At 41.7% G+C, this 12,730-nt stretch overlaps 2 protein-coding genes across 2 annotated transcripts in view; one reads left to right on the forward strand and one right to left on the reverse strand.

Annotated features, from left to right (window-relative positions):
* Positions 1-18: 18 nt before the first annotated feature.
* TCFL5 (transcription factor like 5) lies at positions 19-4,675 on the forward strand (the record flags this gene model as incomplete). The annotated part of the gene is given in 7 exon segments (XM_082491140.1): positions 19-746; positions 1,451-1,637; positions 2,282-2,441; positions 3,075-3,318; positions 3,744-3,885; positions 4,561-4,653; positions 4,655-4,675. Coding segments are annotated over 7 exon segments (1,575 nt in total).
* A 1,005-nt stretch (positions 4,676-5,680) lies between these two features.
* The window catches only part of COL9A3 (collagen type IX alpha 3 chain), a gene marked incomplete at its 5' end in the record, with an annotated part of 40,254 nt that continues 33,204 nt past the window's right edge, over positions 5,681-12,730 (reverse strand). Inside the window, 7 exons of the mRNA XM_082491315.1 lie at positions 5,681-6,705; positions 8,706-8,783; positions 9,052-9,234; positions 10,021-10,075; positions 10,732-10,878; positions 11,269-11,301; positions 11,871-11,915. Of these exons, the coding sequence (XP_082347441.1) occupies positions 6,530-6,705; positions 8,706-8,783; positions 9,052-9,234; positions 10,021-10,075; positions 10,732-10,878; positions 11,269-11,301; positions 11,871-11,915 (717 nt within the window). The 3' untranslated portion in view covers positions 5,681-6,529. The remainder of the gene's footprint in view (positions 6,706-8,705; positions 8,784-9,051; positions 9,235-10,020; positions 10,076-10,731; positions 10,879-11,268; positions 11,302-11,870; positions 11,916-12,730) is intronic.

Genomic DNA, 12,730 nt, shown 5'->3' on the forward strand with positions numbered 1-12,730 from the left:
CTTAGGTTCACTGTAGTCATGTCAGGATCGGCCCCTGAGGAACCTCAGACCTCCATTCCTCCAAGCACAGCTAGCGTTCCCGATCCCGCGCCGGTGGCTGGTGGACCTGGAAGCTCAAGTGACGTTTCCTTTGGTGAGCAAAACCTTAGCTTCACCACCACAGATGTCAGCCTGGTGGAGATGATGGAAATTGAATATACCCAGCTGCAGCACGTACTTTACTCGCACATGGAGGCACAAGCGAGTGAAGGTGAAGTGGAAGCTAGGCTCAGTTCTTTCTCCTCACCTGGTAATGCTGCAGACGCCGCTGTGCACCAGACTTCACTGAACACCACGCAGGAGGGGGGTTCATCAAACAGCTCTGGGAACCAGTCAGTTTACCCAGTTGCCTGTCAGTCAGGACTACCTTCTGACAGCAGCGTGCCAAGTTCAAACCCGCGTTTGGGCTATGCTGACTTTCAGGAGCTCAGAATGATGTTTCTTAGCGAGTCTAACCTCCCTTTGAACCGAGCAGATAAAATGTCTCACGGTAGCTCTGTAGAAGTCCCAGGATACAGTTTAGTAAAAGTTAAACATAGTGAAAGTGGGGCAAATAAAGAAAACATACTTGTTGAAAATTCGGCACTGGCGCCAGAGCCTAGATCTAAATCTGCAGTCAGAGTTCGGTTGGAAGACAGATTCAACAGCATCCAGACAGAAAACCCCAGATGTCAAGAACCCCAAGAATCTGGAGTAACTCTTAACAAGTGTGTTGCAATTAATTTTTAGTTTATGTTGTTAAACTGTGTATCATCATATAGTTCAAAACTGATTTTCTTCCCGAAAGCTAAGAACAGTACTTTTTTTAATGCATGGCGATGATCGGTTGGGCTTTTTTAAGCTGTGCCAGTCAAACGTGGCTGCAGCTCCACTGACCTCAGATTAGGCCCCTCTCTATATTGCACACATGGTACAGAATGTTGTTCCGAAATTGATTACTTTACAACTGTGTTCTTGATAACAACATGCAATGTAAATAAAGGTGTGAGAAGAACATTACCTAGTTTTAATGTGCAAATTGCTAAAAGCAAAGTAGATTTTTGATCACAATAAAATGCTAAGAGCAATTGATTAGTGTTGTAATGTGGGGGCCTGACTATGGGGAAAACTTTGAGCAAAAATACTGTTTTACAATTTGGCACTGTACCTGTATTAGTGTGCTGATAAAACATTTTATTGAGGCATAAAGCTGAATTGTTACTGCACAGAATAAAATACCTTCTCAGCTGATACTTTTTTTTTGTCCCTGAAGTAGGCAATATGACAATAATAATGATTTCTGTTGACAGTAAATGAAAGTGGTTTCTTGGTGATAGTTACGAGAAGTATGTGTAGCTGTAAATTTTTCTGCACTCATTTTCAAGTATTGTCTGGTATGTTTTCTGTGTTGTTTTTTTTTTTTTATTTTAAGTTTAGTAACATTGATTCGACAGCCATCAGAACTGATAGGTGTTCCTCTTCATCAGCAAGAAAACAAGTGTGCTGCATTAGGGAAAAATAAGACTGTACCTGCCACACCATCTTTACAGTTCACATACCCGTTATTTACTATGAACGCGTGTTCTACTGCTGGAAGTGCTAATCCTTCACAAGCACAGGTAGATAACGTGTTCACCACTAGTTGTACTTTGCTGATTTCAAATGCTAATAATGTTAACCTCTTAGGTGTGATACAATTCTAAATGTTTGTGTTAAAGTGTGACTTGGTTTGAATAAGGATGATCAGAATGATCTGTAATGCAATTTATTTATTCTTGTATTAATCTTTCAGACCATCAAAAGTAATTTGCCACACAAACCAATTGTTTGGCAGTTACGTTATTTGTAATAATGTCCATCCAGGTAATGATCAACAGGCCATTGGGTTTCTTACTGGAAGGAGTTTTTTCCTTGAGTTTATCCTTCTATCTATCATCTGCTTCATCTATGCAAGACAAGAAGGAGACACTTAGATGGTTTCTTTTTTTCTAATTAATTTTGATGAAAGAGATTTCCCCCCCCAACTTGCAGTAACCTCTGAAGGAATAGTGGTGGCATGGCACTCAGCAATGTCGGGGTATCCCAAAAAACACAGCAGTCTGTTAAAATCCTATGGTTGTGGTGTGCAGAAGTAATTGGGATTTATTCTGATACAACACATCGAATCACAGGGCTAAAATATAAGAAGTTAACATAAAGATACCAAAATAGTCTCTTTGTTATATATATAGTCCTCTAAGTATTTCTTTTTGGGTTTTCACAGACCTCTGGAACGTCTTGCACTGTTTTGGACGCTGCCAAACATCAAGACCTTGGGATACCCAAGACATTCTCTTTCTGCTATCAGGACATTGAATCCACAAAACAGACAGTAGGTGCTATGAATAAAGTGTTGCCTGAGGAAGTTTGGATTAAAGTTGGAGGTAAACCATTTATCTTCTTTTCACTTAGCTTTCTCTTGGCCTTCAAATCTACATTTTTTTCTGAATGTTTGTGTTTTTTAGAAAGAATATGGTTTCAGTGAATCATATGAGGTGTGGGTTTTATGTCTGAGATGCGCTCTAGGCAGTATGGGACTAGATTTCTCCAAAGAAGTGCAACACCTATGATTTTAGCTGTACTTTCAAAATTGTTTCGCACTGCTAGCTTGAAATGAGAAAACCCAAGGTTGCAAAGTACCTTTGAAAAATCTGGGGCTAGAGTAAGCAACTGGTCTCTTTCTGCACTTTTGACCCCAAAGTTGACACAGCAGATCCAGTCAGGATCAAACTGAAGGACATTTCAAAGACTGCCTCAAATGCTCATCAACAGCAGGCATGACCTCACTGTGTTCTCTGAGAAAATAGAAGCTAGGTGGATTTTGACAGCAGGCAGTGCCGTAGGGCTTCCGAAGGGCATGCGCTGCTATAAGAGTCAATCTAGGCTAGCAGTAAAGCCTCAAAGATTATTCCACATAAATAAAGCAACCAAAAAAAATTTTCCACGATCTTAATTTTCAGTGATTAGTGGGAGGGTTATAAATAGGTTCTTCTTTTCCTCTTTGTTTTTCCAAGAAGACAAAATATGCAAGCAAGCGATAAACAGAAGAAGTTGCAGCCAAATAAGTCCATCGGATGCAAACATAGATCGCAAACCTCTTAGTGAAATACAAAATATGCATCATGATAGCCAGAGTACTGCGTCTGCCCAGGGTCCCTGGCAGTCAGCACAGTCAAATTCAAGTATGCAGGTGCAAAGCGGTACACAGGACGGAATTGCTCAGCGAAGAGAAAGACATAACCGCATGGAGAGAGACAGAAGGTAATTTCTATGAGGAGTGGCAAGACAAAGTTTTTGAAGCCTAAAATATTGATACTGTAATACTGCTGTCATTATCCAGAGTAAAATGTAAATCTGACATACTTTGTTTTACCTACAATAAAAAACTATGCAGGAGGTGTGAGGGTTTGATGTTCCTTAGAGGAAAAAACATGTATGTTTCATTGTTGTCATCTTTGGTTTTTTACTCTATAAACAAACAAAAAGAGAGATTTCAAAACATTTAACCAATTCTATAAAAATAACTTAACGTTTATAACATGTATAATATACAAATATAAAGCTTGTAGCAAACAAAAAGAAGTTGCCAAAGTTCATGGCTTATAGCGCAGGTGAGTAGTCTGCCTTTTTTTTGGTTTTTTTCCTTTCTCACCCGTCGGTTGATAACCTTTTGTATTTGCCTGTAGGCGCAGAATCCGGATTTGTTGTGATGAGCTGAATCTTCTGGTTCCATTCTGTACTGTTGATACTGATAAGGCAACAACTTTACAATGGACCACTTCGTTCCTGAAGTACATTCAGGAAAGGCATGGTGATTCTCTGAAAAAGGTTTTAAATCTAATTTCATTTTTGTTCTTGATAAAAACGTGAAATGTTTTAAAGCTATCATAACATAGCTAAAAGTATATGGGATGCTTCTGCTTGATGCTGTTTGTGAAGGACCTGTATATAATTGAAAATTCCTTTTAATTTTTTTTTTAATAGCTGTCCTCACAACAGTTTCAGTTCAGTAGTGTGCAATCATAGGCTGTCCTTAGTCAGGGTTTTCAAATCAGATTTTAATTTTTATTTTTTTTTAAGTTAGCCCAGTTCCTGAGCATGACACTATCAGGATAACAATGTAGAATTGAGGTCCTCTTCAAGCATTCCTCCCCACCCTAATTGTCTCAAACTGGTACTTAAGTGCTGGGAATTGCAGCTCCAAGCCCACACGAGCTCAGAGGGGGTGAGAGCAGGAAAAGCTTCTGTGCCCTATAAGCAGCTCCCATACAACCACAGGCGCAGCTGCAGCCCAGAGTAGGTCCGGCTCTGCTGAGGATCTTGAGAGAGTAGATGGAGTGTGTACAGGAAAACCTGCTTGGATAGATACTGGTACGGCTCCTCAGCACTTCCTGTTAAAGATGTATTATTTTTTTTTGCCAAGACACTAGTGAGACAGAAAAATGTATATCTCGAGTAAATATCTACATTAAACATAATTGTTTTTTGTATTTTGATTTTTAGGAATTTGAGACTCTGTTCTGTGGTAAAACAGGCAGGAGACTAAAAATAGCAAGATCAGACTCATTTGTAACGTGTCCAGTGCAGGAAAACATGCATGGCTATGGAGACCAAGTAGCCTGAACTGACCGCCTTGAACTGTATGACAAGTGTGGCTAACTAACAATGGCCCAAACTGTATTTTATTTTCTCCATTTACACGCTGAATATAAATTGCAAACTATAACTTGTAAAAATATATAAATAGAGCTTTAAAGAAAACATTCTTTATTCAAAATGGAAATGAAAGTTAACTATCAGCAATAGCAATCAGTGCTCTGTCAAAGGCGCTACAAGACAATGACACGACAGCGAAGTATTTTTCCCCTTTAGTTAAAAAAAAAAAAAAGTTCTTTTTCTGTTTGTGGTTCTGCTTTGGGGTTTTTTTTGTTGTGTTGTTTTGTTGGTTTTTTTTTTTTTGGACGATCCAGTACAGTTAGGAATCTGTCCTGTTTTTAATGACTAGATGCTAATGTGCTCTTCAAGTGTAAAAAAGAATTAGTTACCATATTCTAATGCCCATTTTTTCCATTAAAAATGTAAAGGCTATATTGGTTAATTGAGTAAGTGCATAGTTTCTAAACTGTGCTGATGTTATGAAGTTCATATTTGCCATACGTATTTTAACATGCTTTGCCATGAAGAGTAAAGCAATGGTGTTAGCATTGTTTTTTAAATACAGTACCATTTTTAATGTCTATCACACAACTGTGCAACAGGTTCTTATATTGTTACTTTAGTCCAAGAGTGGCATATTGTAAACAGTAGATTATTTAAATGCAGAAACTATTTTCATATTTAAAGACTAATATGACTCCTTTGTTCATAAACTTTAGCATGTAGGTCAGAAATAGAATAGTGTGTGAGCTGAGAGTGGTTTTATTGATTTTTTAAAATAGATGATGCTAGCAGGTTTTAAAGTACAAAAAGATCTCCCAAAACAATACTGTTGTAAATCACGGATATGGACAATTTTGCAGCAATTTATTTCCAAACAATCTTAGTAAAACCAGTTCTGGAAAATGGTGTTCAGCTGAGTTAGTTTCACGTCTATAATGACACTTACAACATCACAAAGAAAAGGTTAAAAAAAAAATCTCCTTTTATTTTTACAACAGTTCTTACAGGTGTTTTTGGCTGGACTTTGGAAGAGCATCCTTCCTTATTTGGGGTTTCATTCACAATTACTGTGCAAATAGCTTAAGTAGAGGTCGTGAAAATGCTGTTACTTAATGTCCTTTATTATCATATGGAAATATACAAAAATTCTCCCCTGTGAATTAAAATATATACATTACACCTTTTGCAGAGTTTGATTGCGAGAGGATTACTATTTACTAGTCTTGGCAAATATTTGAGGTGCCATCTGAAAATTGGTAATTGACAGCATATACATAAGCTATGGTCTTTACTTAGGTCAGAATCTTAAGATACTAAAATATGGGATATTTAAATGCCTAATTTCCACTGATGTAAGTAGCAGTTAGGTGCTTGAATACCTTAAAAACGTGTATCTTAGCACAAAAACCTGCCTAACTGAAGTCAATGGGAGCAGCACCAAGGAATTCAACCGACAAGGCTCAAACATTTATACAGAAAACTCATGATCTTAAGTACGGTTAGGGGGGGTGATGGTAAAAAGGAACAACGCTTCCTCTTGCAGGTCTCTTGAACAAAGGGAGAAAGGGAAGGTGAGGTTGTTTAGCAGTAAAAGTTCTGGAAAATAATTGGGGGTAGGAAAATACTCATAAAGCATCTCGTAATTAAAGTTTTCATCTTATGCTTTCTTTTTCATAGAACTGTGTCAAAGTCTCCACTTAATACAATAGAGGGAACATCTGTCCATTTATCACTAGGAGGATTCTGTCTGTTTTCTTACAATGCACTGTTTATTTAAATATTCAGTCACTTCTCCACTTCTTGTACTGTTGTTTTATGATTTTTTGGAAGTTGATACTCCAACAGCTCCCATGCAAGCCGATGTGTCACATATGCCTGGAGTTCCCTGAGCCCCGATAGCACCAGGAGTACCAGGATCCCCTGGAAGACCGGGTTCACCCTGAGCACCATCCCGACCATTTTTAGTAATTCCAGGTACACCAGGTGGTCCTAAACAAGAATGGGAGAAAGATTACATTAATTATTTCCTTCCCTTTTTTTTTTTAATGTATATATGTATTACTTTTAGATTTCTTAAAATACTTTGTGTGTCTGTACATCACAATTGTTATGGCGTGTTGAATACAAGGTGTTGAATAAATTTAGCCTGAATCTGGAGTATGCGCACTGGATTTTTTTAGAGTACCTTTGGATTTACTGGAATTACCTCGGTGTAGCTGAAGGCAGATGTTTAGTATTGCGCTTTTCTTACTGCATGTGTCTGTTTTGACTTCTGCTGACCAGTGTAAAACTGGATTCCATCTCAATACTGCCTCAATTAGTGTATGACTCCATGAACAGTAACAATTATTTTGTAACCAGAATTATTTTATATCATCCCTGAATTGTTTGCTTAAGGGATGTCCTGGATGTGTGAGCTCACAGCTTACTTCTTGTGACAATACACATCCGTCCCTCCCTCCTGGCCGCCCGCTTGCTCCTTAGTGGGAGGCAGTGGCCTTCAGCTGCTCCAATTCATTGCACTTCCTTAAGGCTAGTTGTAATTCAGATCCTGAGCCAAGGAAGGAGAGTAGAGAGGATAATGATACAGAACATCTTCCTGACATTACAGACAGGGAGTTTCCTTTATACCTGTGTCTAATTTCAAAAATTGTCTCACGATGAAATACATAGTTTGTTTATTGGCAAAATTAATTTCTGCTTTGGGTGGACTCATATTGTTTTAATTTCTTTTTTCCTTCAGATACCAAAAATAATTCACAAAGCACTAATTTCTGTAACAGCAAGCTATGGAAGCTTGCTAAAATACTGTAAAATATGATTCAGTCTCCTTGAGAAACAGCTATATGAGGTGGTCCATAAACCTCCATTTCTGTCTTAACAGATAGAGAGATGGTGCCTGATTCTTTTTATTCATGTAAGCGATGACTCGCATCTACTATTGATCTCCTCACGGTTCATGAGTCAGACAAACGCTCTCAATATCTAATGTGAAACAGCCTCTTTTTACATGCTTTGGAAAAGAAAACATTTATGGATTAATGCAATTATTTTGTGGAAGAATCTAAGACAACTGGGTATATGAAATTATATGGATGCAGAGCCTGCTTTTGGTGCCTGTAACTTAATCATTGTGCAGATGCAATTGCAATGAGAAAAGCTGCTTTAATAGGTGAGCAAAATAAAGAATACTCTTCCGAGTTTCTAATAGATATTCATCAATTTGCATAAATTAATCTTTGAATCCTATGATAAAGGATTCAGGACTTCAAGAGTTGGGATTATGCCCAGGCATAGAGCAATAATACCACTATACTCCCAAAATCATTATGCTAGGAAGTTATAGTTGTTTTCGGTAAAATGAAATATTGTCCCCTATTTCTCTTGTTTGACCCATAAACATGGATTTTGGAGGACTACAGCTGGTAGTCCAGGCTGTAGCCTTCACTGTGGGCGTTCTGTAAACACAGCACCGAGAAGATGGTCACAGGGACGCGGGCAGCAGGCATCAGCCTTCTGCCTTAATCTGGAGCCAGCACCATGCAGGTGTTACACACCTTCAAATGAACCGACAGATGCAGTAACCAACTCCATCCTTAATGAGCAGCATGAAGTACTGCTGCAAAGAAGAACCTTCCGACACTGGCAGCCACATGGGAACAGTTAAGAAGGGTTCTGACTTCCTCATCTATAAAAGCTCTGACCTTTCACAGCCATTAGTGGAAGAAACCAAGAAAAAATGAGGGGTCTGGCTGTCCCGGCAGCCTTTTCTCAAAACCATTCTCCAAAACATTTAGGACTAGACAGGAGCGGTGTGAAGAGGAGATGTGTTAATTAACTTCTGCTTTTCAAATTGTCTGCGCCTGCTGTACCCACAGGAAAAACACCCTACTGTAACCATTACAGGGACAAAATGATTGTCATGCAGAGCTGTCCCTCTTAAGCCTTTACATTAGTCATGGTTTATTAAATTACTCGCGCAGCCTTACCTTGAAGTCCTTGATCGCCGTCAGGCCCATCAATACCTTGACCAACAGGTCCTTTATCTCCCTTTTCGCCAGTGTCACCTTTAATCATAAATAGACAGTTTCAACAGTGAGTTGGGTACTGCAGCCGGCTCCAAGGACAGGACTGGGAAAGACCAAGAGGAACTCAAAATCCTCAGGACGCTGCTAGGACCTTCACTTACGCTGGACCCTAAAGATTCCAAACCGCCCTCTAGAACTGCGTCAGCTGCCCAAGGCCCCATCTTTTTTTCCTCCACTGCTGAAATTAGTACAAGTTTGCAATTTATTTCAGTGGGCATAAATGAGAAGCGGGTTGGTTTGGTCTTACCTCTGGGACCAGGATCACCAAGTTCTCCTGTCGGCCCTCTGTATCCAGGGGGACCACGAGGACCGGGATGCCCGACACTTCCCACAGCTCCAGGAGGACCTGGGGGACCAGCTGGGCCGGGACGACCCGTCATTCCAGGAGACAAGGGCTTTCTCAGATTAGCAGCCAACTGTGCAATTTGATCTGAAAAGAACAATGAAGAACATGTCCGACATTTTCTCTCTTTGCTTGGTGCTCTGCCGTCTGCCACCAAGGGTCCTTAATTGAGCGAGCAGCTGAAAACCGGGTGTCTGACCGCCAAGCAGAGCTGCACTGCCGCTCCCACACCCTTCCTGCTTCTGCAGAAGCAAACTAAATGTTGACTCTGTCCTCTCAGCTCATCTGTGCCTTTTTTTTTTTTTTTTTTTTAAATTATTTCTTCTTTTAACATCTCCAGAGAGGGAGATTTTGGTCAGAAATCTGCAGGTTTCCTATTTCCTAAACCACTCTAAAGATGTCAAGTCTTCTAGAAAACAATACTTCAAATAATTAAAACAAGTTTTCTGAAACAATATTCCAGAGTTTAACTTCATCCCAAATGGTGACCGTAAAGGCAGAACGGTGGCTTCAAAGGAAGAAGAGGACTCCCTGGGAGCCGGCCGCTGCCCGAGCCCCACGCCGGGAGATGCGCTGTGCTGCGGAGGGCGGCCGAAGGGCGGACACGGTGCCCAGCCCGCGCGTGTGGTACTTGTGTCCAAGCTGCTTTCCGCACACTTTGTATGGCACCATGATGAATCATTCAAAAATACTAATTTTAGAAAAATGAAAGACATCCCAGACAACAAGGTGACCTCCGGACTAACTTCCTTACGGTAAAGGTCAACATATCTTATTAAGACAGAAAAATAACAAATCTCAGGAGCCATCGGGATCTACTCATCTTCAGCTAAATATGGTAATTTAAGTCAGTTCTCTCTCAGTAATACTCACCATTTATCATTTCCCCACAGAGTTCTCTGATACGCTGTTCACTGGCCTCTTTGCCCTGCAATTAATAGAAGAATCTCTCCTTAAACCAACCACGTTATCAATAATCATCCCGGACAGAAGCTTCAGGACATGAAACTCATTTCCAGCAGCTCGGTAAGGTGCACGGGATCCCTCAGGAAGAGCAGTGGTTTTTTTCCCTTTTCCAAAGATGACGGCTTCAATTTAGAAGCTCTGTCATACCAATGGCAGAGACAAATTTTAACGTTAGGGCAGATATTTAACCTGGGGCTTATTTGGCCTTTGCTGAATGATGAAACAGGAGCCCTGGACCAAGACAGAGCTCTAACATTTGAAGCGGCGAGTAGGAGTTGTATTTTTAAATGACCAACTTCTACCTCACTTTTGTAATGAGCGCAGCGCCTCACAGCGCCTCCCGATGGACGCGGATAATCTGTCCGTGTGTCACTGCCAGAGAAGACTAACTCTGCCAGGCACGCGTTCGGGGGGATTTTCACTCTGCAGCTTGCAAGCTGTTCGTCCTTTGGCACCAGTAAACTCTCAATGGAAGGCTCTCAGCTCGCACGCCCAGTTACCGACTTTTGCCTGCTCAGAAGCAGCACCTCATTTTTCTGAACACGCATCCAAAACCCACGACCCATTTGTTCGCTTCAGAGACCCCGCGCCTGCGCCGCAGCAGCGGGTAATACTCACAGGAGGCCCAGGTTTCCCCGTGATGCCGGGAACGCCTTGCTCCCCCTGATGGCCCATGGGCCCTGGGTGTCCCGGGATCCCTGGTACTCCAGCTGTCCCATTAGGTCCTTGGACACCTTTTGGACCAAGTTCTCCTCTTTTTCCTGGCTGTGATTTAGAAGAAAAACAACAACAAACTACTTAAAACAGAAGACACGGTGCATTCTTTTCTCATGGGGATTAGTTAAGCCTTTCTTTGGATTTCCTTAACTGATTTGGCTGATCACGAGCGTTTCTTACATCGTACAGGTGATTTTACGTATATAGGTCATGATAATAGGAGTCCCTGCTGCAGCAAAATGGTCAAACACATTTGAATGTTTTGAATGCCAAAAAAATTTGTCATTGTCACAGATTTTATAGCACGACCATGAAGAAAACGTGCTTCTAGGAAACAATGCCAGAACATAGTTTATGGAGCTACATCATCAAAAGATGCGATAAGCATGTTTACTCCCAAACCTTTCCGGGCATGAGCCCACAGTGTCTGACACATACCTCTCCTTTTTGGCCGGGGGGACCAAAGGGACCCTGTTAGAAAGAAAGGGAAATAAGAAAGAATGATCCATTCAGAAAATGCACATCTAATGTCAAATCTCCCAAGCGCCGTGAAGCCGCCATGACACGTATGTGGCATCTAATGGGCTTTTCTAGCAGAGGGGCCAGGAATGGTAACGGGATGCTGGAGACCAGATTCAGCCCTGGCACAACAGGGAGAGGACTCTGACGCCAAGACTGGCCCTGGGTGCCAATGCTGAACGCGGGTCCAGGCAACCTGGCTACTTCTTGACATGGACCAAACCCCCCATGGACAGAGCCATGTCAACCGCTCCGAGGAGTAAAATGTCAACTGAGCACCAATACGCCACAGTTCTGCAAAGGCCACACGGGCTATACGGTGCTTCCTAAGACAGCAGAGCTGATGCACACCATGGCTATGTTGGTGGAAAGGCTTGTGTTGCCTTCTCCTTTTGGCAGCCAGCAGGGTTGGAGCTCTTGGATGGTTAATTCTGACTGACCATATCAGTTTCTTGATTCATGGTTCTCTAGACCCACCTGTTATTTGAGGAGACAATTCTCCTGAATTTAAGGACACCTACCAGTTCTCCTTTGTCACCTGGGAGGCCATCTGCTCCAGCAATACCCTGAAAGCGAGACACCAGAATTAACACTGCCCCTGTTGATGCACAAAGGTTACTGGCAATAAGGCTCACTGAGACCTGGATAACCTCAGCACCTACGGGACACGGGGGCACTTTGCAGCTGATACAGCTGCTCCAGCAAGAGGAAGTTCTCTCTTCCTAAAGCTAAACTCTACAGTAGCTGTAGAGTTCCACTTCCATGGCACTCCTGGTGGAAGGCAGCTTGCACAGGACTGGGAGCCCTTTGCAACAAGCTGGTACTTGGATGAAAGGCTGGAGTCATACAGATGAGAGACCCGATGGGGTGGCTGTGAAAGACATCCACTGGCTGGCATGGGGAATCTGAATTTCAGGTTCCTCAGCTCTGGGTCTCACAGAAAACATGAGTTTGCAATGACAGCTAAACGTTCCATGTCCAGTGTAGCCGTGTCCTTTAGGTTTCCTCAGTGGAAAGAGTCATCTGCAAGAATGGCTTCATCCTACCCTTAAACAGAAGCGATCCTTCACTTGGTGAGGACCATCCCTCTCCCTCTCTGGGGACCCTAACACAAGGGTGGCTAAAGCAGGTTAGGTTGGTCTTTCCCTTAGTGACAAAAGAGGGACCACGCAGACACCGACACCGGTAAACAAACCAAGAAACGCTTGCTGGAAAAGCATGTGTTCCCTGCAAAAACAGTGTCATCCATTAACGTAAGTGTCATCCATTTGATGAAAACTGTCTCAAAAGCTCATCACTGAGCTTAACCCAACTATGGAAGTTCAGCAGCAAAAAGTAAAAGATTAAATTAGTCTATTGGTCTGCCAAGCGTTGAGGTTAG

This window comes from Vanellus vanellus, assembly GCF_965231255.1.
Source record: "Vanellus vanellus genome assembly, chromosome: 15".
In the NCBI taxonomy this organism is placed as follows: Eukaryota; Metazoa; Chordata; class Aves; order Charadriiformes; family Charadriidae; genus Vanellus; species Vanellus vanellus.